At 41.3% G+C, this 27,746-nt stretch overlaps 1 protein-coding gene across 2 annotated transcripts; it reads right to left on the bottom strand.

Moving 5' to 3' along the window:
* Positions 1-127: 127 nt before the first annotated feature.
* On the bottom strand, positions 128-26,913 carry lrrc45 (leucine rich repeat containing 45). Of its 2 annotated transcripts, none has more exons than XM_034707768.1 (18): positions 26,795-26,913; positions 22,974-23,279; positions 22,703-22,764; positions 22,540-22,610; positions 21,274-21,452; positions 20,954-21,082; positions 19,407-19,519; positions 18,655-18,713; positions 18,401-18,478; positions 15,012-15,147; positions 12,515-12,592; positions 11,777-11,888; positions 10,603-10,673; positions 9,767-9,859; positions 7,917-8,009; positions 5,673-5,846; positions 4,209-4,356; positions 128-4,056 (listed from the first exon to the last, which is right to left on the bottom strand). In XM_034707768.1, exons 2-18 carry the CDS (start codon positions 23,200-23,202, stop codon positions 3,857-3,859), a joined length of 2,025 nt encoding a protein of 674 aa, XP_034563659.1. In that variant the 5' UTR covers positions 23,203-23,279; positions 26,795-26,913; the 3' UTR covers positions 128-3,856. The 2 variants fall into 2 exon arrangements, with proteins under 2 accessions (XP_034563659.1, XP_034563658.1); XM_034707767.1 differs by having other exon boundaries at positions 26,799-26,913.
* Positions 26,914-27,746: the final 833 nt, after the last annotated feature.

Below are 27,746 nucleotides of genomic sequence, written 5' to 3'. Positions count from 1 at the left end.
TGACAATAGAAGATCTTTGGCTGTAATTTTAAGACCCAGTGACCTCATACATCCCCACCCCACATGTGCAGCACATTCTGAATATACTGTAAACGCTATGAAAAGATAGACTGATCCACACCGACCACCACGTTAAGAAAATCACATTTATTGCTCAAACAGACCCACTGAACGCATCCTCGATGAAACATCAACAAAAACAGAGCTCAACAGTAAGAAGACAGAAAAAAGGGCACATGAATTATTCATCTGTAGTATTGTTGAGATAAAACACAGCAATGTCTCTAAAATGATTCATATTGTAGGAAAAAGAGCAGATAACATTTATGAAATGGGTGCCCTGCTTTCTGCATGTGAGCTGCAGAGGAGCAGACGCCTGATGTGACACATACAGTATTAAGGCATATGTGGTCTGCAGGGGAAGAACTGAATGAGGCTGCACAGTGAAAACATTTATAAAAAACAGCATAGTTCACTATTTCATGGTGCATTAAGAGCCAAACAGTTAGCTCGGAAGATATTTGGCGATGATTTGAGCTCATGAGAAACACTCGGACTGTAAGTTAGGGGCAGCCATCTGTTTCAGATCCAGCTGTCAAATATTTCTGACTATAAAACTGATGCAGCTGTACTTCACGCCTCTGGCATGGTGAAACCAAGTGTCCTTATTCTGTTACCACCTGTTTCACTTAAATGTTTAAACTCCTTCTTTAATAGTTATTAAAAAGAGGAATTAAATACACCAAACTGTACGCTGACACCTGATCTCATGAACAGATTAAACATGTTTGAAAAAATCTCATCGAAAAGACAAATATTTGTTCAAAGAGTAAAAGCTCAGAGCACTTGTGGAAATGCCTTTGCTGTGTTGATTAAAGAGGATACTTATTAGATACACGGTGTAGAAGACTTCACAGTCGCTGGTGAAGATTGCCTGAGAGAGGGAGGACATGAACGGAGAAAGAGAGCAATGTGCTGAATTTGCACTGATTTGGTTTAGGCTGCACGGTGGTGCCGTGGGTAGTGCTGTTGCCTTACAGCAAGAAGGTTAGTGGTTCGAGTTTGCAAAGCTGAGCCAGGGCAGGTGCCTTTCTGTGTTGAGTTTGCATGTTCTCCCCATGCATGCGTGGGTTCTCTCTGGCTTCCTCCTACAGTCCAAAAACATGCTATCCAGTTTAATTGGTTACACTAAATTGTGTGAGTGTGTGTGAATGGTTGTCTGTCTTTCCATGTTTGCCCTGTGATGGGTTGGCGACCTGTCCAGGGTCTACCCTGCCTTCTGCCCGAAGTCAGCTGGGATAAGCTCCAGCCCCCCGTGACCCCAAAACGGGACAAACGGTCAAGATAATGGATGGATGGATGGTTTGGACCACAACACACCCACCTCTTTTTAATGGCCTGTCTTTTTTGTAGCACCACACAAGGTTCACACGTTTGTGGTTTAGAGTAAGATGTCTCAACAACTGATGGATCAGATTTAGAAAACACATTCATGTCCCCGTCAAGATGAACTTGAGGTCTTCCTGCACGCTCATCAGGTCTAACGTTCCCATCATCCTCAGCTGTGATCGTTGTTAATTACTTAATGCATGCTGACATGCTACGATAAGATGATGAACAGGATACAAACCTTATCTTTACTTTACATTATTCTGTTTGTCATGTTATCGTATGCATGCAGATCAGATGTTAGTTTTCATTTGCACACTGTAGTTTGACTGGGGCAATATGCTCTCGATGTCACGTCTGCAGGCCCAGAGATAACAATTTACAGACTCTGGAGTCCCTGAGCTCCCTTGTCTCCTGGGTTCCTCTGGATCTCCGCTGCTGTGGACTTTGATGATATGATAAACAGGATACAAACCTTATCTTTTCTTAACATTATTCTGTTTGCCATGTTATCCTATGCAGGCAGATCAGATGTTCGTTTTCATATGCACATTGTTGTTTGACAGGGGAAATATGTTCTCTATGTCACGTCTGCAGGCCTACAGGTAATGATATACAGACTCTGGCTCAGCCTTGCACACAGAAGTAAATTTGTTGTCGTTAAATTTGTTTTTCTGTAATCTATCAGTCCATTATATCTTTCCATGCCTCTTTACAGCATGACATAACAGACCTGTGTCACTTTAAGAGTTATTACTGTGCTAATCGGGTGAAAACAACCTGTGCAGCTGCGTCCATCACATTCCAGGCTTGGTGCCAATTCTGTACTCCAGATAATTGGTTGGCAAGTCATCTTGGGTGATGACATTCCCATTCTTAATCCCAGTTTCTGAATCCGATTAGTCAACTATCAACCAAACAGCTGAAACAGACAATAACAGAGATAGATGGCGTGGGATCATTAAACAGATGAGAGCTCAGGACAGTGTCTGACGGGTCTGCAGGTAGGTTGGTGAGCTTATAGAGGACACACTGAAATATGACCTTAAATGTCTCCTGTTCATGGAGGGAGTGGGAGTGTTCACTTCTTCTCTCACCTCAATACTATGTGATTTAATAATCCTAAAACTGAGTCCGTCTGATCAGCCCATACGGCTTCTTTAAAGTGAGGTAACTGTTTCCCAGATGTCAGCTGCACTCTGAAGACAGCGTGATGTACAAAAACACCCAAGCTGAACTAAACCAGAATGGACTTTGGGGCTGATTTAGTCCCCGTTTATGACTGGTATTAACTTCTGTCTCCAGTGGTTGGATCACATGTGGACAGCACTGTAGTATGACGTGTCTCACTGTGTCTCCAGACACCACCTGTAATCAGATCTTTACAGCTTCACATGCACAGAAACATAGAGCTTCATTCACCTTCATTAGGCTTTGAAATATTAAAGGATGAAAAAGGAAAGTGATGTAGACTACTAGAGGAGGAGAGCTGCACAAATGACCGAGTGGGAGAGAGGGGAAGGGTGACTGTGACGTGAACTTTGTTTGGTCATGAAGCCTTCAGATCAATAAAAGAACTACACAGCAGACTGGAGTATCTGCTGACAGAAGACGATAAGATCTGTGTGGTCTTTATGAAACATTGCAGGTCATATCTCTCCATCGCATCAATAACGTGAGAAGAAATGGATCATGTACTTTAGCAGAAACAGTCCCTGAACATGTCCCACAAGAACCCTCATCCCTCGTCAGTATTGGATCCTTCTATTTTAATTGATTAAATGCATCCTCTTAGTGAAAAAGTATATTAAATATCCTGTATCTTTGTGCACGCCTGGCTTTAATGCATGGAGTATATCTCTCCATGTTGGAATTACATGAGACATTAAAAACAAAGATTTTCCCGAGGCTCAGCAGAGGATGATTAAATCAGGGTCTAGTCTAATCATTGTCACAGATACAGAGAGAGTCGTCGGTCCTTAGTGAGGCCAGTGTGGACAAATACGTCCCAGACCACCTCTGTATGCAGCCGGTGTGACAAGATATCAGTCTGTCCGCATTCATACCTGCAGTTAAAGCTGTCCACTTGTGAGTCCATCATAAAAACCACATGTTGATAAGCGGTCAAAACAGGGCGTGACACACACAGCCATCCTTACTGGAACAAATGATGTAAAACCAGATCAAAGACCTGTTAAAATGAGTCCTACTTCACTGAACTTCGTGCATGTTTTGGTAAGAAAGTGACACCTGATGAGTTGCACCTAACGCTTCCTACAGCCCTGCTTCTCAAATCCTTCATTTCTTGATTGACTCTGCACTTTGTGTTTGGTATCACAGTTAAAAAACAAGCACCAACTTACTACCCCATGTTACTGTTAGCATCTCTTCCTTTCAAGTCCAGACAATCCAGATATGTGTGATCCTTCAGATGGTCCTGACCTGGTCCAGGTGTTCAGGTCTCTGGTCACTTCTTGGGGCTGCTGAAGTGTCCCAGAGGTGAGCCCTGGACGTAGGTGAGGATGGCGCTCTGCAGGTAGCTGGCTCTGGTGGCTTCATCCTCTCTCATCCTCTGGATCTCTGCGTCTTTCATCCGCAGCTTCTCCAGCATGGAAGACATCTCGCTCTCTTTGTCCAGGAGCGCCTCTCTGTGGTTACTGCTCAGTACTGCAGGATAGCCATGGGGCGGAGGAGGAGGGAGCGATATGCAACAGAGATATTACAAATGTCAAACACAACGCATTGGGAATGATAAATATAAAATGTTGTAAAGATTGGTGATGAATAAGTGAGACATGATAGTGATAATGCAGTTGCACCTTTGATCTCTCTCTCCAGAGCACTGATCTTCTCTTTGAGTCCTCCCTGTACCGTCCTCTCGGCCTGTAAATGTCCAATCTGCTCCTGAAGCTCCACCCTCACCCGACTCACCTCAGCCACTCTCTCCTGGTCCTTCCCTGACAGCTCCTGCGACCACACAAGCACATTATGAAATGGGTTTTAATCCTACATAGCCGGGGATAAATACATTGTCTGAACTAAATCCGTTCTGCAAAAAAAATGGAGATGAAAAATGGTTTTAAAAAGAAGGTCAGTCGTTCTGTCACTTAGTTCCAAAAAGATGCAAGATCAAGATCATTAAGAGACAAGACTGTCTGAACTTTTAGCATCTTCTATCTGTAGTGTCTCCCAGATTTCAATGGTAAACTTGTTAGCAAACAGATACTTCTTCACACATCATGTGTTTACTAACCATAGACCTTTCTGGAGTCCTTGAGCTCCCTTGTCTCGTAGTTTCCTCTGGATCTCTGCTGTAGACGGCCTGCTGGCTAGAGCTGGATCAGGCTTGGACCAGCTCTTAGTTATGCTGCTATAGGCTTAGACTGACACACTGGGATCCTGTCTTTCCCTCCCTCTCCTCTGTCTGCCTGTCTCTTACTTTAACTCTTCCTATCCCATTAAAGTTCCTAACCATAGACCTTTCTAGCGTCCCTGAGCTCCCTTGTCTCGTAGGTTCCTCTGGATCTCTGCTGCTGTGGACGTGCCAGACTCCAGCTGCTACAACTACTACTATCCATCTCACCACTATCATCTCTCTCTCTCTCTTCATCTCCCTCTATCCCTCTCTCCAACACGGTCTCAGCAGATGTGTGTCTAACATGAGTCTGGTCCTGCTGGAGGTTTCTGCCTGTTAAAGGAAGTTTGTCCTTGCCACTGTAACTTGCTAAATGCTGCAAAGTGCTCTGCTCATGGTGGATTAAGATGAGATCAGCAGAGTCCTGTCTGTAAGATGAGACTGGATCTCATCCTGTCTTGATGTTGGGTCTTTGTTAATAATAGAACATAGAGTACAGTTTAGACTGTTTAGACTGCTCTGTTTGGAAAGAGTCTGAGGATAACTGTTGGGATTTGGCGCTTTATAATTAAAGATTGATTGATTGATCGTTGATTGATTGATGTGGTTACAGAGCAACATTTCATTCCATTAAGAGCTGTGACTTTATGTAGTCTCTAAGTTAGAGTGTTTAAGCTGTGAGAGGAAGTCAACACAGACTTATAGACTGCACAGAGACAGAGCCCAGCTGGTCTGGTTGGCATCGAGCCTGCAGTGACTGTGACCTCTGTGGAAAATCTACATTTCTCTTTCAAAGGCTCACACTCATTTGTCACTCTAGTATAAAACAGATCACACATCTGATGATGACTATACACCACCAAGATGACTCTGCCAGGTGTGTCACATTCTGAATATAACAGAGTAAAGACAGCCTCTGGATCCTGACCTGCTGGAGCTCCTCGATCCGGCGCTTCAGTCCGTCCATCTCGATGCTCTGCTGGCTGTTCTTGGCCTGCAGCTCACTGATGGTCTGTTTCTGCTGGGAGCAGTGGAGCTGCACCTCCTGCAGGGAGGAGCGCACCGACCGGAGCTTCTCCTCAAGCGATGACACGTGCTCCTGCTGCTCAGAGGAAACACAGGAGAAAAGAAAAGTACTCAACAACAGCAGATTTAACTTCACAGGGATGACTCAATCTGTAGCTACATATCTGTTCAGAGAGTCCTTATAAGTCATGCAGAACAAAAGTGGAACTACATATCACAGTAGAGTTACATACCTATCTTAAGTGCTACTTTTTTCTAGGCTGCATAAACATTACACAGAAGTGACAAAAAATCTTGTTCCTTAAGGAAAAAAATCTCTCAGAAAGCTGAAGCTTGATCAGAACACTGCTGCCAGAGGTTTAACACGAAAAGAGAAAACAGATCACATAACTCCTCCATTTTATGTTTCAGCTCGATCACTGAGGTCCTCGAATGCTTCCCTTTTAAATGTTCCTCGTGTGTCTCACACAAAGAGAGAGAGAGCTTTCTGTTTTTATGCCTCTAAACTCTGAACTCTCTGCCTCTGAACATCAAAACGGCGAGCTCAACATTTCCTACAACGATGTGTACTACTCCCTTCAGAGAACAGCACAAACAGGCTCTAACCAGAGTAGAAAGAGAAGTGGGAGGCCCCGGTGCACAACTGAGCAAGAGGACGAGTACAGTAGAGTCTCTAGTTTGAGAAATAGACGCCTCACAGGTCCTGAACTGGCAGCTTCATTAAATGGTACCCGCAAAACGCCAGTGTCAACGTCTACAGTGAAGAGGCGACTCTGGGATGCTGGCCTCCTAGGCAGAGTGGCAAAGAAAAAGCCATATCTGAGACTGGCCAATAAAAGGAAAAGATTAATATGGGCAGAAGAACACAGACATTGGACAGAGGAAGATTGGAAAAAAGTGTTATGGACAGACGAATCAAAGTTTCAGGTGTTTGGATCACACAGAAGAACATTTGTGAGACGCAAAATAAGTGAAAAGATGCTGGAAGAGTGTCTGACGCCATCTGTTAAGCATGGTGGAGGTAATGTGATGGTGTGGGGCTGCTCTGGTGCAGGTAAAGTGGGAGATTTGTACCAGATATAAGGGATTTTGAATCATGAAGGCTATCACTCAATTTTGAACTCCATGCCATACCCTGTGGACAGCGCTTGATTGGAGACAATTTCCTCCTACAACAGGACAATAACCCAAAGCACACTTCCAGATTATGCAAGAACTATTTAGGGAAGAAGCAGGCAGCTGGTATTCTGTCTGTAATGGAGTGGACAGCACAGTCACCAGATCTCAACCCCATTGAGCTGTTGTGGGAGCAGCTTGACCGTATGGTACGCAAGAAGTGTCCATCAAGCCAATCCAACTTGTGGGATGTGCTTCAGGAGGCGTGGGGTGAAATGTCTTCAGATTCCCTCAACAAATTAACAGCTAGAATGCTAAAGGTCTGCAATGCTGTAGTTGCTGCAAATGGAGCATTCTTTGATGAAAGCAAAGTTTGAAGGACAAAATTATTATTTCAACTAAAAATCATTATTTCTAACCATGTCAATGTCTTGACTATATTTTCTATTCATTTTGTAACTCATTTGATAAATAAAAGTGTGAGTTTTCACGGATAACACAAAATTGTCTGGGTGACCCCAAACTTTTGAACGGTAGTGTATTTCTTATATTCATCTGATCTTTTTAACGCTAACTTGTCTTTAACTTTTCTTTCCTCTATTACTTATTTTATAATTTTTTCTGTATTGATTTCATTTTATTTTAAAGTTTTTTATTTATAATCATGCCTTTTTCAATTTTACCACAACTGTCTTTTTCTGTCTCTCTGTTATTTTGTGAAGCACCTTGGGCTGCATGTTTATATATATGAAAGGTGCTACATAGATAAAGTTGAGTTGAGTTGAGAACATAAAGCAGCCAGCATGTGATTGTAATTTGAAGAAACAAGGACAAGTGGTAATGGCATAAAACTGCCGTGGCGTGGACGCACGTGTGAGAGGTGGAACTTGGAGTTTTGTAGCAGCTAACACTCAAGGCCTCTCCTTCTTCAGGGCTTGGGTTGTACCTCATTTGTATTAACGTGTTTCCCGGTGAATCAATGTGAACATAGCTCACACATGTGTAAAGGTGCACATTATTTTGAACCCACCTCTTCCAGGCGCACTTGAGCTCGCACTCTGCCCAGTTCCTCCTCCGCCTGGGCTCTCTCCGTCACACATGCCGCTTTAGCTTTACTCAGTTCCTGCAACAGATGGACACTGTTACCTGAACTGCTTTAAAGGAAGAAGGTAGAGTGACTTCTCACAGTATGTCAAGTGAATGCAGTGAATCCAAGCGATACATTGCAGCTGCATTTCTCAGCTCATATTCTGTACTCTTCAGTATTTACAACAGTGAAATGTGTCCTTGGGGAGTCTTTTCACCTTCTGTGAACTCTTATATCAGTTGAAGCCAAGGCTGGGACTGTCAATCAAAATGTATTTATCCTGGAGCAATCTGTCCAATCAAATATTCTATGCAAAATGCTAGCAGGTGTTGGAGGGAAAACAGTTTCTGCAGGTGTGTTGAAACGCAGCATAAAGAAACTTAGGATATTGAATTACATCGATGATGCTTTTCTAAATGTTACATCTAACTGTGAGAATTCCACAAGAATGATAACAAAATAAAGGGCTGTGGACGTGATAATAAAGATGTACAATCTCAAACCACAGTGTGAACAGTTTATTAACTCAACTGTCCAGCTCCAAGACGTTCCCATGCTCTACGTTAACGACCGTTTGGAACAGAGAAACGGGAAACTCCCAGTTTGCCATACTAGTGGATTTGAATAACTGAATGTGTATGAAAAACACAGTTAGAAGGAAATCAAACGTACTCCTACTCAAATAAAACGGCCTCCACTCAGCCGTTTGCATAGACCCCAGAAGCTTCAGTGGAATTTGTGTTATAGTGGAATAAGCTTGGGTTACGGAGTAATCTTACTGGTGGCGTACCTGATCTTGGCACTGTTTTATAGTCCACTGATAGCATCACCACAACACCACGCGTCTTTGCATAACCAATATAAGTCCGGCTGTAAATTCAGTTCTCACTAGGGTTGCAAAATTCTGGGAACTTTCAAAGTCGGAAGCTTTAGCCCACTTCATACTGCAGGGCTATTTAGGCCACACCCCCTACATGCACTGTGCAGTTCTCCAACACATGCACAGAGAAGATTTCTAGAATCCTGGACCACACTTTTGAGCCCAGAGCACAAGACTATTGAAGCCACACATTTGAGCCAAGCAGCAACCTCTGGTCTAAAAATATGAGTCCAATGCGGAAGTGCCAAAAACTGCAGTTCACCGAGAACCTGCTTGAGGCTGGCTCCAGGAACACCAGAAACCACTTACACACCAATTCATAAAAGCTGATCTTTACAGCAGAAATAAACATGTTTACAGCCTGGTTCAAAAGACGAATGTAGTCTGGATAGCTTGCTTCTTGATTTGCACACACTGTACGGGAGGTGAATTTTTTTATAACGCGGCAATATTGAAGATATTGAGATTATGAATCTTCCAATGAGAGGCAGAGCTGACTTGATTGACAGGCGGGAACACTGTAGCTGTTGGTGAGAAGGCTCAAAGCCCGCCTCTTCACCTCACATCGCACGACAGCAGCAATACGCCTGCCACCGACGATTGGCCTATAAACAGCGCTTCAGAAACAGATGGGTGACTTCACAGATACTACGTCCATTTTTTATACTGTCTATGGTAATAACCTATGCCAAACCAGAACATGACACATTGTCGGATAAATATTTGCCATTTTCAGGAGGGCTTCTGGTCCTTCACTGCCGCTGTCGCTTAGGTTAGGAAAGGAGGAGTTCACTCAAGAATCTGACTGCTACATATGGCTAATATTCTCATTTCTACGCACTGCACCTTTAATGCAATTTTTTTTGGAGCAAACATGTCTAGTTCATGCACTGTGTATTGTGTAAACTCTGACCTCTTCTAGTTGTATCCGCTGTCCCTCCAGTTTGAAGATGCGCTCCTGTAGCGTTCTCTCACTCTCTTCCAGATGTCGATTCACATGTTCTACCTGCACAGAAATGATAACTTCTAGACTCCAATACAGCTTTAAGTTGTTCATAAAGACAAGGAAACACAATAAATCACATGTAGGTATTTACATTGCTGCTAAAGATTTATCTGGCTGGCACAGTGCACTGGAGCCATTGTGACCTATTTAGACGTATCCAGTGGGGCTGAATCCATCATTGACAACACTCTGAGCACTGTCTGCAGCACACGCTGTCACAGCTGGTCAGACGGGGGTCCAATGAGTATCATAATGATGTATGCTTTTAAATAAAGTTATTCTTTCAAAGCAGACGTCTTTACATATTCACATCAGCACAATGGACAAACGGTGAGTCCTCAAAGAAAAGGTATATTTTGAGCCACCACTTTGGTGTTCAGAGAGTTCTTGAACATCTTCCATATCATAAAGGGTCTGATTTCTGTTTCCTTGTTTCTCTGGATATTTCAGACTCAAATGTATTTATCTAAACCTTATAAGCGTCTGTGGTTTAGTGAATGTATAACAAGATAACTATTGATTCATTATAATTTCACAGATAGGAGCAAACACTGGACAAAAAAGTGCAAAATCGTAATAAACTTATTGTCCTAGTTGCAGTTTTTCAAGAATTGAATTATGATAACCTGAAAAAAAAAGATGAAGATGTTTCTAACATCCAATGCCCCACAACTCTGGAACATAAAAGAAAATGATGATTGATATGAAATAAATGTGCTCTGTAAATGTGTGAGAAAGAGCACCTCCTTCTGGCGAAGACCGTCCATGTCCTCCAGAGCCTGCTTGGACCTTCGCTTCTCTATTTCCAGACGATCTGTCAGAAAGTGACGTACAGGTTTCATGTGAGACAGAATGACATTCTGCTTCAGGAAATAAAATGTGTTATGGTTATTACCCTGCTTTCTTACTGATCTGCCGGCTGTGTAAAATGCTTGATTCTGATTGGTCAAAACCCTTTGACAAGGGTTATTAACTTTCACTAACATGAGCAACACCAGATACAAACTGATCACACGTCATGTCAAATCAATCCACAGAAATGAGTTCAGACACATTTAGCTTCTGCTTGTTGACACCATAGACCGTAAGGTGAGGCAAAACCGTTAGCTTACGTTAGCTTACGCTTTTTAAAGGTGTGTGAACCTCAGAGCTCAGAGAAGAAGGAGAGCTGAATGAGGACAGTTTCATGTTCAATCCACCGCAACAGGCAGATAAGAATGCATCACCATGGAATGATCACTGACGAGGAATCACTGGACTATTTTTAAAAACTGTAAACAGAAATCATTTAAGTCAATAAAATAATATCTAATCAATGTTTTTAACAACGTGTTTCTATTTAAGTTAGTATTCGGGGTCATGCCCAAGCAGCAACCTCCGGTCTAAAAATATGAGTCAATGCAGAAGTGTTAAAAGCTGCAGTTCATCGAGGATCCGCTTGAGGCTGGCTCCGGAAGTACCGGAAGTCACATACACATGAATGGGGAAAAGACGATCTTTGCAGCATTAATAAACATGTTTACAGCCTGGTACAAAAGATGAGTGTAGTCTGAATAGCTAATTTCTCGACGTCCTCTCACTGTGAGGTGGATGAATTCTTTTCTAATTCGGCAATTTCGAAGATATTGAGATTACCAGTCTTCCAATGAGAGGCACAGCTGCCTGTGGGAACACTGCAGCTGTTGGCTAGGAGGCTCAAAGCCCGCCTCTTTACGTCACACTGGCTCGACAGAAGCAATATGGCTGCCGCAGCCGATTGGTCTCAAAATAGCTCTTCAGAAACAGATGGGTGACGTCACGGATACTACGTCCATATTTTTTACAGTCTATGGTCTTGCCTCACCCTGTCGAGATTCTATTTCCCATAACTACCTGCAAACCGTCCATTATCCCTCACTTAATGGTAGTGAGTGTTACCTTCTGCCTGAGCGAGTCGCAGCTTGAGCTCTGCTGTGCTGTTGGTCAGCTCCTGCTTCACTTCAAAAATCTGCTGCTGCTGCGACTTACAGCGGCGCTCCGTCTCCTCCCCCTAGCACACACAAATACACAACTGTTTGTATGTTTGTCTCCACAGCTATAAAACATCTTCTTTGTATAAATCCTATAGAAAAATTGTATTAAAAAAAACTAGAAAATTAGTTTTAAATTATTGACTCACCATATCGTAGTAAAAAAAACTAAAGTAGTCGACTTATCAACTTCTGTAATCACTGAAACTATAGCACCAGTTATTGCTGTTAATGGTAAAACATAAAACAGCATCGCTCTGCACAGGGGAACTAGGGAAGGTTAACCTCCTTTCCCCTTTATTCTACATTTCCATCATCATCACCTTTAGCACATTTATTTTCCAAAACATCCTTCTTAAAGGAACACAAACACCAAACATGACCCATCAGAAGATCAGCCTCTATGCAGACGATACCTTGCTTACATTGCTGATGATACAACAACTTGATGAGTGTATGAAAAATAACACAGCTGAAAAAGTGGTGCAGTGATGACATCTACTCTTATATCTACAATCGGCAAAAGACAAACATGATTACAAAACCTAAACGGAGAACTAAATTATTTTTAGATCTTTTAGTCAAAAAACAATGACATAAACCATTTAGTCCAGACTCCTCAGTCCTGCACAGACTTGACTCTTACTTTATTCCGAAGTTGGTTGTTGGTCTCTGTCAGGTTCTGGATCTCTCTGAGGAGTTTGCCCTCCCTGAGTACGCTGTCCTGCAGGAGACACACAAGGTACATTCATTATTGAGTGCAATATCTTAAAGGTGACATATCATGCAAAATCGACTTTTTAATGGTTCTCTACCTGAAATATGTGTCCCTGGCATGTCTACAAACCCCCCGAAAATGTTAAAAATCCATTCTGCCCCTGTTCTGATTTCTACACCTTTCTGTAAATGTGTGTGAAACGAGCCGTTTCAGACTTCCGTGTTTTTGTTACGTCACAACAATATCCGGTCTGTCACGGAGTCAGAGCTCGGAGCTTGTTCAGCCCATAGACTGTATAAAATAATACTGAATCCCTCCCCCTTTTTGTCATTACCTGCACAAATGTGTGCTAACAAGGAGCTTAGGAGGGAGGCATGCTAGTTGTAGGCTGTCTTAATAAACACAAAGGTCGGTTTTACTCCTCACGTCTGCAGATTTGAAGATCTAGTTGATGATTTTTATTTTTCATGGATAAGTGCTAGCGCTAGTTAGCATAGCCACATAGCTACATGTCATAGCTGTAGCTGTGTACCAAGACACACGTCGACATACTAGGGCTGTCAAAGAATATTCTAAATTCGAATATGTATTCGAATATAAAAAAATAAACGGAGATTCGAATGTGAATATGAATATTCAACTGTGGAAAAAAAACACATCAGCGGCTGCTTTGCGAGTGGGCGCACTGCATGACGGGTCAGGGACAGGTCACAGGAGTCACACATGCACCACGTGAAGCAGACGGCAGAGAGAAATCTTTCCGTCCCGGATCCTCAGAGCGCTCTGAACGCGTCTTTTTCTCCGCTGGGAATATAGTGCATAAAAAGTGATCGGGTCTCTTCACATGTGAACCGTCTTCTTCACATGTGGACTGTCTTGTGTTTTTGGCAAATAACCTGTCCGGCCTAAGACCCTGCATTGACAGTGGACTAAAAGAGCCAGACAATCAGTGACACTGGGATAACATGCAGTTCGTTCGTTTTTAACTTTAACTTCAGTTAATGTTAATATTTGCTTGAATCACTGAATGAAGCCTGCCTTTGTTAGGGACAAGAGTCGGGACCTTTAATTGCTCGCAGAAGTCTTGTTCAGCACTCACTCAGCGCATTACACACAGAGAGGGGAGGGGGGCTAGGGAGGGGGGCTAGCGAGCGAGATGTCTACAGTCTTAAAAGTGTTACGGTATAGACCATTGGGTCATTTACTTGTTTTGTAATGTGTAGGTATGTTTTAGGCATGTTAAATCTGAAATCTCCTTGTATTAGTTTGTCCACCTGTTATTGACATAATGCGCAAATATAGATATTCGAATGGTTCGAACCTATGTTTTTTTTTTAGAGCGAATATTCGATTGTCATTTTGGAGCAATTTTGACAGCCCTACGACATACTGACAAATAAAACAACAAGAAACACTAAATCTGTGACCAATCCTTCAGAAAGGTCCTGCTGCCTTTCTGGCAGAGGTCGGTTTTACTCCCCACGTCTGCAGGTTTGAAGATCTAGTGGATGATTTTTATTTATCATGGATAAGTGCTAGCGCTAGTTAGCATAGCCACATAGCTACATGTTCGTAGCTGTGTACCAAGACACACGTCTACATACTGACAAATAAAACAACAAGAAACACTAAATCTATGACCAATCGTTCAGAAAGGTCCTGCTACAGGCGCCTCTCCGTCAGGATCAGATTCTGGATCAGATTCAGAGGGTTGAAGTAACGCGGGTCTGTGAGCAGCCGTGTATATTCAGCCAACATGTAAACACTAGATCAACGTGCTGGAGAGCCGAGGCACATCCACTTCTTGAGGGGGCGTGGTCAGAGGGAAAACAGAGTGTTCTGAGGAGGGCTGAAGAAGAGGGATTTTCAGGCATGCCAAAATCTGATTTCAAAGTGTTTCTTTGAGCATAAACTTTAAAGACATGTTTTGGGGACCTCTTAGACCAATATATTTTGATGAAAAAATCGGGATATGTCCCCTTTAACATGTATAAATGACTTGTTTTTTGTCTGTAGGCTCGTCCTAATGAATTTATTGCCGTTTGTTTATCATGTTCTTTGAACGACCAGAAAAGAGAGCATTACAGTAGTCTCACCTGCTGATTATAAAAGTTTGCATTATTCTCTCTGTTGCTCAGAGAGAGAAACAGCCTCACTTTAGGAATTTTCTTTAAGTAATAAAATGTTGTTTTTGTGATTTAAGGAACATGTGGTTTAAAATGAAAATCAGAATCATGGGGCTATCATCTCTTCTACATTCAGCAGAGCAAGGCTGCACCACAATGAGCAGCTACAACTGGCTGTGACTGTGAGCTCAGTTTATTATGTACATGTTGATCTACTCTGTTAAACATTTATCACCAAACATTCACGAGCTAAAGACCCAATCAAGAGAGCAGAGGTGAAATGTGTCATCTGAACATACCTCCTGCTCTTTCCTCCTCTCTCTGCTCTGTCGCTCCCTCTGTTCGTCTTTCTCAGTCTTCACTCGGGCCAGCAGCTCTCCCATGTTGTGGTTCTTCTGCTCAGAGAGGGCGAGGGCGGCTTCTGTCATCTGCAGTCTGAGCAACACAGAGTGAGACGTCATGAGATCACTGTGTTTCACTATACTGTTGGAAACTCCTGTAAGCAGGGCACGGGTGATTTAAAGAGGACGTTCCTGGTAAGCAAAGCCTGTCTAGATGTCTCTATCCATCTCTCTCTATGTTTGCAGCAGATGGCTGGACACCATTAATTCTAGTTCTGTTCGAGATTTCTACCTGTTAAAGACGTTTTTCCTTCTCAATAATTTTGTTGGGTTTCTGCTCGTATATTTTACAAACAGTACTGTCTAAACCTGATCTATGAGTAAGCTCGGCTCGGCTGACTGTGGGCAGCACCAAAACTAGTCAAACATCCCGTTTTGGTTGAGTCCTTAAACTAATCCACTTGGATGCCTGTGAGGGACCTGAGTCAGAGCAGGTCCCAATGATATGACATAGAATTAAATATAACAGCGAATGCTTTAGAAATCCAGGTCTCTCTTTTTATCTAGTCTGTGGGCTCATTATCAGGCGTGGGGTACCAAAATAGTCTGCTAAAGTAAAAGCACTGAAGCGGCCATGATTGAAAAGGTGCTGCTGAGACTGACGGCCAAATTCCACCAGATCAGTCTCCGATCCGTCACAGCACCGGATCTGATAGGTTTCTATTCTAGTCAATGTGTTAACTTCCTCTAGATCCGCTCTGTTGCATTCCAGCTGCATCTCTGATCAAGCAGGTCTGAGCCCTCCGGATCAGATACACAAGTCTTCTATTTTTGCCGGATGCTGGAGCACGACGCATCAATCTCAACAGAGCAGATGGAGCGGGACAGGAAGTCAATTTTCAGAATAAAACACTCTGTGTTATCACCAGATCGTATTTCAATTAACTACAACAACAAACCAAAGTCATGATGAGCGGAGCCAGGCCTGGAGTCAACAGGTCAGAGGTTTTCAGAGGACCAGAAAGACAACATGGATGAGGAGAGGAGGAGGAGCATTCTTGATCTAGTGATTACTGCGGGAAAACTGCTCTGTGCTGTGTTCTGAAAACACAACCTGTGAGTGTTGACGGACGAGAGAGCACGGAGCCGAACCACAAAAATCTAATCAAAGTATTCCATGAAAGTTTTTCTGTTTCTGAACAAAAGGACTCAAAAGAATTCAATACGAAAAGATCTAAACAAATGATGACGGTCAACAGAAAATATTCAAACCCACTCTGCACAACTGAACAGGTACATTCAAAGTTAACCACACCCATTATAAACAGACTTTATGCTCCTACAAGAACATTTTGATGAAATATCATGTAAGTAAAAGTAAAACTACCAGTCTGAAAATCTACTCAAGTAAAAGTGAAGAGTACTTTATTTAAAAGTGACTTAAAAGTCCTGTCCTGAGCACTTACTTCTGACCTGGGGCTAGGGAGTGAGGGGGGATTGTAAAGTTAGATATGACCCCAAACTAATGTCAAAGCATATCTTCCCGAGTTAACTGTTGAAGTATATCCAACAGGGAGCGTTAATGCGGGAAGGGATTTCATTGACACAACACCTATTAATGTTGGAAGTTATTGAATATTTTTGTTGTATCTCTTGTTTTGTGGGATTTTAGTATCTCAGGGTCTTTTTCACAAGTGAGGGTAAAATTGAGCGTGAGATCAACAGACAGATTGGTGCTGCATCAGCAGTTATGCAGGCATTGCATTGGACCATTGTGGTGAAGAGGGAGCTGAGATGGAAGGCAAAGCTTTCAATTTACAAGTCGGTCTACGTTCCAACCCTCACCTATGGTCATGAGCTGTGGGTTATGACCGAAAGAATAGGATTTTGGATACAAGCAGCTGAGATGAGTTTCCTCTTAAGGGGGTCTGGATTCAGCCTGAGAGATAGGGTCAGGAGCTCAGACATCCGGAGGGAGCTCGGAGTAGAGCCGCTGCTCCTTCGCGTCAAAAGGAGTCATCTGATAAGGATGCCTCCCTTTAGAGGTGTTCCAGGCACGTCAAACTAGGAGAAGGCCCCGGGGGAGACCCAGAACTCTGTGGAGGGATTATATATTGCACCTGGTCTGGGAACACCTCGGGATTCCCCAGGAGGAACTGGAAAGTGTTGCTAGGGAGAGGGATGTCTGGGTTGATCTGATTGGACTGCTACCTCCGTGACCGGACCCCGGATAAGCAGAAGAAAATTGATGGATGGATCTCGTTTTTAGTGTGGCACTTTGCAGAAGCCCCCCGGCCACAAGTCACAACCAGGTGTGCAATGAGTTCACTTTGAATCATCAGTTTGCAGTACAGTTTGTACTGATAAAAATCAGGTCGTAAATTAGAACCTACCTTTCCTTGGAAAGAGATGTCAGTTTGCAACAGTAATGTTTGCAGATGAGTTTCTGTCCTGAGGCGTTTTCCAACCACAGGAAATTTACCCTGGAACTAGGGACTTTACCCCTGAACTACGCGCATTTTGACAGGAGGAACCAGAGTCTAGATTTAGCTCAGGGGTAGATAATCTCCCCACTGAAAAGCCCCTGCTTGGGGGTAGTACTTTTCAAAGGTCCCAGCACTTTCGGGAGGCAGGGCCTGCATTGCTGAATGTGTCTCATTGGCCGATCTCTGCCAAGGCTTTTTGAGTTAAAAGGATTTTAAAGGCGTGTTGAAACGTCTTTGCTACTCGCGCTTATCTCCTCTCACGTGTTGATTCAGTGAATCCATCTGTGATGAAATATAGCACCATCTAAAACAGCACCAGCTGAGTCTCTTCATGCTAACAGGCTAACTGTTGTGTTTCTCATAATGATACCTGCCTGTCCGTCTGCTTCTATGGTGCCATCTGTGATGAATGGCATTCGTCTTTGTTTTACTGCCCTCTACTGGTCTGGTGGTGTAGTGCATTTACTTTTTCTCTCCATACGTCACTGGCCTGATTTGCACAATCTACCCGGGACTTCAGCCGGCTGTCAAAACGCAGACAACAATGGGGGTACAGGGACCTTTTAGTTCCAGGTAAAGTAGTTCTGGGGGCTAAAAGTCCCCGGAACTCTTGGTTGAAATGCACCTCTGCTTTGCTGAGAACCTTTAGTAACTAAAACGAGTCACCCTTCCAACTGCCTGATAAAATATTCAGCATGCAGTGTTTCAGGAGGGCTGCTAGGTGTAGCTGACCACAGTCCTCATGCCTGAGTGAGTAATAATTAAGGTATTTGATATTCCCAGCACCAGCTGCCCATGGAGAAGCAGACTGGGCTTCTCTTTGTGTTGTAATAGCGAGGTAAAGGAAAATGAAACGCTTACTTGGCAGTGAGAGAGTTGACAGCTGACTTCCTCTCATTCAGAGCTTCCTGGAGTTGGCCAATCTGAATGGAGGTGGACCTGATCACACAGAAAAGAGGTCATAAGGTCTTCACCATGAGGTCATGGATACAAAGAAGAAGTCTGATTGCACAAATGCGATGAAGAAAATGATCTGCTAAAATAAGCTCTACATCTCCCTGGGTTTATGTGCTTTACAGGGTAAAGGATGCACAAACAGCTACACCTCAACTCACCTGTTGGAGTGCCCCATCTCATCCCTCTGCCTGTCGATGGTTTCCATCAGGTTCAGGAACTAACAGAGAGAGGGGGGGGGGGCAAACAAACTTAATCCAAAGTCTGAGGTACTTTGTGAATAATCAAAATAGATAAAACGTGCATCAAAAAAAGGGCCCAAACTCTTTTGAGTTTCAGACAACACACCAAACCACCTGCAGGCACTGCAGATGCAAAACAGTGGAGTGATGTAGCCGTACGTACAAGTGACTGTGTTTCACTTTAAATTTCTGTGGGTATAAATACTAAACCAACATCTATTTGGATCCACTATAACCGAGCAGACTTTCTTTGCTTTCTCTTTAACAGAAAACAGACCTCACGGCACAGCACGTACAGATATTCCACAGTAGAGTGATGACTTTGATCTACTGGTGTGTTAGAGGAAAAGTCATTGGGATTCATCTTCTTGGGATCATGAACATCAGCTGCATATTTCATGACTATCTTCACCTTACTAAACGTGAACCTTGTGGTGGTGCAGGTGAAAATGTCAGGAGGAAGTTAGTAAACTCCATCGAGTGAGAGTCATGAAAGCGATCTGCGTTATAGTTAGTTAGATATTTCCATGCACACAAGAGATACAGACAAACCTGAGGACATGTGCAACAAATTCTTATCGGTAAATGTTTCTCTCTGATGATCTAAAAGAACAGCCCTCATCCACAAGTGTTTCTGCTCTGTGTCAGAGTTGATGCATCTTGAGCATTACCTGTCGGCCCTTTTCCTCCTTGAGTTTATTGATCTCCTTGCTGAGGACCTGGGTCCTGCTGTGGCTCATTCTCTGGCTGGACTGTCTGTCGGAGTTGTGCCCTGTGGACTGCTCTTTAGGGGTTAAACAAAGAGGGAGAAGGGCGTGAGTGGGAAAGAATTCCAGGTCCATAATGGATGACAGTAAGCATGTGCCGACAACAGTCATAGTGTTACAAGCATTAAAGCTGAAGTCAAACTGTTAAAGCTACAGTCAGTGATTATGATATTATGATACTGATTATGAATACGAGACAGAAATCAATTTTTTTTACCAAACTCAGGATTAATTATCCCAGGGTACTTCAGTCATCACAGCTGCTCTTATACAGAACATAGAAGTGAGAATATAGGAGTACTGATGGAAATAGGAATTCAATAAGACATATATAAAAACTAAATAAAGCTGTTCATTTTCTTTTTATAAATTACATTTTTTTTATGAATATATATATTTTATTTTAAACACTGAAACTGAGTTGAGACTTTTTTTTCATATATTCTTTATATTAATCTTACTTTGAACTGCCATAATGGCAAGTGGCAAAACTCATCTCCCTCTATCCCTCTCTCCAACACGGTCTCAGCAGATGTGTGTCTAACATGAGTCGGGTCCTGCTGGAGGTTTCTGCCTGTTAAAGGAAGTTTGTCCTTGCCACTGTAACTTGCTAAATGCTGCAAAGTGCTCTGCTTATGGTGGATTAAGATGAGATCAGACTGAGTCCTGTCTCTAAGATGGGACTGGATCTTATCCTGTCTTGATGTTGGGTCATAGAGTACGGTATAGGCCTGCTTACCTACATTTATTGGGGGTTCAAAATGTATTTATGGAAAATTTTCATGAGGAATTACTGGGAAAAAACAGCAACTTATTCTCTCCAACATTGGAGAAGCTGTATTTCTGCAAAAGAGTTTCATTTTAAGTGTCACAAAGCAGCACATATCCTCATCGGGCTTTTTGGGAGACAGCTCAGACGCTCTGAACACTTCATTTACATCATAGTTATCATTGCAAATGTTAAATGTTTACTTCAAATTCACATTTCAACAGCTTTCATTGGACATTTTACATCGAAAGTTGATGTATTTTATTGTAATATTAGTGCCATATTATTATAAATATTGTTCCTGGTTATTTTTCATTTAAAGACATTCAAAGTACCCAATTTGAAATACAGTTCATACAGTGTACACTGTCTCTTCATCATACACTGCTCTCTCTTTTCTCTCTTCATCAGTCTGCTGTCTGTCAGTCTGCATTCAGGACCTCAGTGGGATCAGACGCCCATTGGTGTCTGTTAATAAAACAACTTGCTAAATGCTGCAAAGTGCTCTGCTCATGGTGGATTAAGATAAGATCAGACTGAGTCCTGTCTTTAAGATGGGACTGGATCTTATCCTGTCTTGATGTTGGGTCTTTGTTAACAATAGAACATATCCTCAGCTTCAAACGATACCACAGCTGAAAGGACCTGTTTGTTGTAGACTACAGACTTAAACACAACTTACCGAGTGCTCGGAGTGTGTCGCTCGGTATGTTGTTCCCTGCGATCTCCAGCTGCACTATGCTCTTGTTCTTCTGCAGAGCCTCCAGCAGAGACCTGCCCCCCAGCAGACCAAGGTTGTTCCACCTCAGGTCTGTGAACAGTCAGAGAGAAAGGTCAGACAGGGACATACGAGCAAACACTGAACCCCTGCTGATAGTGGATTACATTTATTATTCCTCATAAACAATGTGACAGCTTTCACCTGGTGACTGAAATAAACACTCTGACATCAAACAAAGAACAAACAAAGATCAGAGCATCACTGACTGTCAGGACTCATACCGAGTACTTCAATGGTGTTGTTGCGTTTGAGTGCCAGTGCGAGCTCTGATGCTCCTTTGTGGTTGATCTGATTGTTGCGCAGGTCCAGATGTGTCAGCGCGCTGTTGGCGGCCAAACCTTCACAGAAGAGCGAGAAGGCTTCGTCCCACACTCCCAGAGCGTTCCACTCCAACACCAGCCTGCAGACAGTTTACACCTTTAAGCCTCATGTGTTAATGTGGACGTTGATTTCAGTTGCAGCAGGGTATCGCAACAATCGAGTCCTTATTTGAAAAAAAGCCATTGTTAGGTGGACAGAATAATATGCAATGACAATCAACTTCAATATCACTAGAACTAAGACTTCAGGACATGTTTGTCAAACTCCTTATTCCTCTTCTGCAGCTCCAACCTCTCGTCCAAAACACACGCCTCTTTGTGTCAAAAAACAAACATGATGGAGACAAAAATGCAAATCTGGAGGCAACGAAATATTCAAGCACGGCAGTTGTGATCTGCCGAGGGACATCAGATGTAAAACAGGTTTAATTTAACTTTGACACGATGCATGAAATGACAACATTGATGTTGAAGATTGAAGATGAGCCTCTAAGAATAAAATAAAATAAAAATAAATCAAACAAAATAAATAAAAAGAAAATAAGATAAAATAAGATAAAATAAAATCAAATTAAATCAAATTCAAGTGGTTTTGTCCACTTAGTACTAAGAGGTAAGGGGTTGATTAAACATTAATGTTAAAGATTGTAGATGAGCGTCTTAGAATAAAATAAACTAAAAATAAATAAAACAAAATAAAATAAAACAAAATAAAAAACGACAAAATAAAATAAAATAAAATCAATTTAAATAAAATATAATTCAAGTGGTTTTGTCCACTTAGTACTTACAGGTAACGGGCTGATTAAACATTGATGTTAAAGATTGTAGATGAGCCTCTAAGAATAAACCAAATTAAATCAAATTAAATCAAATTAAATGATGGTGCTTTTTTCCCCTTTGTATTTACAAGTAATGGTCTTATTAAACTTTGATGTGACTTCTGCAAGATTGGCTAACAAATGACAATGCCAGCCATCTTACAGTAAAATTTCAATTTAAATACTTGATGTTTAAATAGAGCATTCTGCAATATGAGCTGGTTGAACTTCTCAAATTGGAAGTCAAGTGCCGTCACGTAAATGTGCACCCAAGTGGCCAAATACAGCTAAACAAACATTTACGCTGAAACTGGAAATATTCCCCAAGGAGAAGCGTTACTCTCACCTGCGCAGGGTTTCGTTCCGTGCCAGCAGCTTAGCCAACACCTCGGCCCCTTTTGATCTCAGATTATTCCCCTGTAGATGATAGTTTGCATCGATTAACCGTCCATATAAACACACATATACGCAGATATCAAATCAATTGTTTATAATCTGAAAGGTGTTACCTTTAAATCCAGGACTTTTACAGTCGTGTTACCAAACAGCCCAGTCAGGAGAACTTTGGCACCTGAGGATCACACACAAAAACTCTCATTCATCATGTTACACTCACTGTTAAGGATCTCATGTTCAGACTCAAACCAACAGTGACTGTATCTCTGGAGAAGAGTCTGATTCACCCTCATCCTCTGTATCATACAGCTCTATTGTTGTCCAGTAACTTTAAAAAACCTTTATAAAAAACTTGATATAAAACACATCATGTATCTTCCTCACCTTCCTCACTGAGCATGCAGTCACTGAACGACACCTCTGTGAAGACGGTATCATTATGGAGAACTCTGGCCAGCACAGAGCATGTTTCTGCAGACAGACTCTGTCCGTTCAGGTCCAGCCTGGAGCCCTGAGTCCCTCCTTTCTCCTGGAGCTGAGCCACAACACCCTCCTGAGGATCCACTCCTCCCTCCTTACACAGACGCAGGTACGTCCGCCTGAAATCCTCCATTCTGTTTCACTGGCCTCGTCTTTTCATCTGAGGTACAACGCCGTCGTCTGTGTTTTCTACTATACTTATCCTGTTGACTGGAGAGAAAGACTGAAGTCATGGACTCTGGATAAAATGACGACTTGATTTATTAATCAACAAAAACCGAATCAGGTATTTGTATGATTAACTAAAACTTAAAATGTAAAGCAGTATATCGTTGTCCGTGGAATGGGCTTCAAAGTCTGAGGAGACAAGTATTGCAAATGATTATCAGCTGTTAAATTTTATCCTGAAAATGCACTTGTATAGAGGCTTTCATGTGAATGGCTCTCCATGCTCTATACGGCTTAAAAGTCTGGAGTCTCTTGCACTTCTCTGACCCTACATTTCAAATAGTGATTTAACATCTGATTGTTTAGTTTTGATATGTTCTTGACTTTAATCTTTGTTTTTGGATTTTTGTAACTTTCTAATTATTTTTATGTATTAGTTTATTGCATGGAAAACAAATTCAACTTTCCAGACACTGTAGTTTCAAGTACGCTGCTTTTTTTTCTCATATGTTTACATACATTAAATTAAAAAAGACATAACAATAAAATAACCCAAACAAAATAACACGATACACAAGAAAAAGGGAACCTAGAAATAATTTAAATAATAATAATAATAAACCCAGGATGGTCTAGTGCTTTTCTATATTTGGTGGAAGTTTATGAAGTTGTATTTCTACCATGTCTGAGTCCAGAGTAGATTTTATGGATTTTTCCACACCATCTCTAATTGTGTTAATATTTTTTTCATAGTCTAATTCATGTTCTATTGTTTTTAACCATGATTTAATTTTAGGCTGACTTTGTTGTCTTCATGTCCTTGTCACCTGCTTCAAGGTAGTCACATGTTATAAATTAAAAGATGCCTTTCAGGTTTACTTATTGCTTCTAATAAGTTGATGCCTTAGAAATTTTGAAAACTTAGATGTCCCTTTAACTCAAAAATATGAATAAATACATTCTCCACCTCTCTTCAAACCTAATTTTTTATAGTTGCATCACAGTATTTAAAAGTATTATCAAGTGTGGATGGAAGCAATAGTAGGGTTGCGAAGGGATGGAAAATTTCCGGAAAGTTTCCAGGTAAATTTCCATGGGAAGTTAAGCGGGGGAATATTGGAAATATTCCATATTGGAAAATTTCCATGGGAATTGAGGGTAATTTAATGGAAATACATGCGTATGAATTCATTTATGTGATATTTGTCATTTTAAACATTAGTACCATACATCAAATTTGTTAAATATATTACCACATAATATCATCAAAACTGTGTCGTCCACAGGGTTAAATCATAGACTGTATAAATAATGGACGTAGTCTCCATGACGTCACCCATCTGTTTCGGAAGCGCTGTTTTGAGGCCAATTGTCGGCGGGAGCAATATTGCTGCTGTCGAGCGATCGTGAGGTAAAGAGGCGGGCTTTGAGCCTCCTAGCCAACAGCTACAGTGTTCCCGCCTGTCAATCAAGTCAGCTGTGCCTCTCATTAGAAGACTCATAATCTCAATATCTTTGAAATTGCAACGTTAGAAAAAGTCACCCCCCCCCCTACAGTGTGTGCTGATTAAAAAATTAACTGCTGTAAAGATCGTCTTCTTTGAATTGGTGTGTATGTGGTTTCCGCAACTTCTGGAGCCAGCCTCAAGCAGATTCTCAGTGAACTGGAGTTTTTAGCACTTCTGCATTGGACTCATATTTTTAGACCAGAGGTTGCCGCCTGGCTCAAATGTGTGGCTTCAGTAGTCTTGTGCTCTGGGCTCAAAAGTGTGGTCCAGGATTCTAGAAATCATCTCTGTGTTGGAGGAATGCACAGTGCATGTAGGGGGCGTGATCTCAATAGCCCTGCAGTAAGCGGTGGGCTATGTGCATGTGATTGAGGAATAACATAGATATTCAACTGTACTTGATGAAATCTGTTTTTTTTAGTCAGGATTATGCTAAAATATATTTTCCCCAAATATATTTAAGTTCCCCATTAAGAGCCAACCTTCAATTTAGTGAATTCCTGGTTTATTCCCGTTTATTCTCATGGAAAGCTTTCGACAAATTCCCAGAATTTTGCAACCCTAAGAGTACAGCACACAGCAAACAACAAATGTCTGCTTATGTGAGGCAAAACTGCAAGAACCTCTTGGATGTGTTACTTTCCATTTGACTACTAGTTCTGTTGTGAACTAGACGGTTGTTGCCGAGGAAAACAAAACATGTACTTAACTAGTCACCTACAGAGTCAACAGTCTGTGTAATGAACAACAAAGTCTAATACGCTTATCTCTCTGAGCAACACAAAGAGACTAATGCGCCCTTTTATAACCAGCAGGTTTGACTACTGTAATGCTCTCATCATGGTCTTCCAAAGAACATGATAAACCAACTGCAGTTAATACAAAATACAGCAGCACAAGTTTTAACAAAGACCAGAAGGAGAGCACACTTTGAGCCTGTTTTAAAATCTTTACATTGTCTGCCTGTTTCTTTTCCTATTGATTTTAAAATTATTTTACTAGTTTTTAAGGTGCTGCATGGCCTCGCACCAGACTACATATCAGAGAGGCTTTTAGTGTATGAACCAGGAAGGCCTCTCAGGTCCTCCGGCTCCTCTCTTTCAGCTGTTCCTCAGAGGAGAACAAAAACATTTGGTGACGCTGCTTTCAGCCACAACGCTTCTAGACAATGGAACAGCCTGCCGGAGGATCTGAGGGGAGCTGATGGAGATATTGAGACTTTAAAATGTACACTAAAAACATATCTATTCAGTCTGGCTTTTATGTAGGGTTTAACATTTTCATCACTTCAATGTTCTATATTTATTTTAATGTTATTGTACTATTTTATTAATTTCAACTATTTGTTTTTTATTTATCTACTTGGTGTTATTGATATTTTTAGCCTTCATTTTATTTTCAACTCTTATCCTTACTTAATATGTCTTGCCATTACTTTACTTCTGCTTCTTTCTTGTTTTTAATCCTTGCAAAGCACTTTAGGTTGCATTTGATTTGTATGAAATGTGCTATATAAATAAAGCTTGTTTTATTGATAATAATCTGTAAATGAACTCAACACCAGAATCTGTGTCTCAATGAGTAGATTACCACATTTAAAGCAGTTTCTGCAGGCCCCGTTACAACTCATGTTGCAAGTATTTAGCACTTTTACATGCTCTATGGTTTTATCAAAGAAACACAAACAAAGCAATAAATGCCAACCCCAGAATTACCTCTCCAATTTCACAATTCAAGGAGCGCGCCATACAGGTAAGAGACTAAACTAGCTGCTGGACTGAGTCCGTCTGACATAAAGATTAAAATTCCATCAAATAAGTGTTGTTTAGTTGGATCATTTGTGCATGATCAAAACATGCATCTAACTAATCTATTTTACAGCATTAAGAGCTTTCTGATGAGACAAATCTTGAATGAGAGTCGCTTAGTGTTGTAGCTTCACTCAAGTCCTGCAGGATCCATGCAAAGTCTCGCGTTTTTCAGCTGTTTACAAAGTGCAGATTAAAGATGTTTCACAGAAAGTACTTTATAGAGTTACATTAAACCCACAAACCGTAGACACGACCGTATAAGTGTGATCCTGGTAGTTATTGTTGTTGTAGAAGGCACAGCTGACAGGCAAAGGAAGCCAAGCGGTAACGTAACCAGGAAGTGGATTTCGCGCACAGCATTCTGGTCCACGTAGTATCCTGAGCTGCTGCTCTCTCTGGGTAATGAAAGGCTCCTTAAAACTGCTTTTATTCAACTCGCAGTCTTTTCATGTGTTAATGAGGACATGTGGTATTTTTATGACATGCAGTTAAACGTTTTGTTCCTTTTTAAAATCCAACATAATATCGTTATTAGCTTTTTGAACCAGCAGGAGGCGGAATACAACATCAGCTATCAATTAAGACGTAGAAGAAGAAGAGTTTTAGCTTGGGAATTTAGGTTTATTTATTTATTTATTTATTTATTTATTTATATATTTATATATTTATTAGTTCAGTTCAGTTTGTTTGTTAGGTTGTCTGTTTGATTTTATTTAATTATTTCTACTGCCTGATCATTTTAAACAACAAAAATGATGAGCTCTACATTAATGTGATTATGTGTCTAGCAAAATTATTTATACACAAACATAAACTTTTAAAGTCCTCCCGCAATTTTACCTATTTTTCAATGAATTTAAATTATACCTCAAGTCAGAGCCGGCCCTAACCTTTTATTGTAACCAACTCCAACAATCACATCACATAAACACTTAAAGACAACTGACATCCAGCTTTATGTGTTACACGTTTTCATTTGTTTTAAAATAAAAATTACCCCTAAAGGACATTAATAAAATGGTAATAACACTGATATTTAGCAGGAAAATAATTATACAATTTCAAAATACATAATGTATTAGTTAGTAGAAATTATTCAGTCATTATATAACACAATAATTTTCCCAGTGCAGACACTTTCAACAAAGCAAAAATAATTTATTAAGTGATGACTGAAAAGGCAGAAGCAA

This window comes from Notolabrus celidotus, chromosome 18 (genome assembly GCF_009762535.1).
Source record: "Notolabrus celidotus isolate fNotCel1 chromosome 18, fNotCel1.pri, whole genome shotgun sequence".
Lineage (NCBI taxonomy): Eukaryota > Metazoa > Chordata > Actinopteri > Labriformes > Labridae > Notolabrus > Notolabrus celidotus.
The sequence above is the reverse complement of the archived record's forward strand: the minus strand, read 5'-3'. Positions and strand labels throughout refer to the sequence as shown.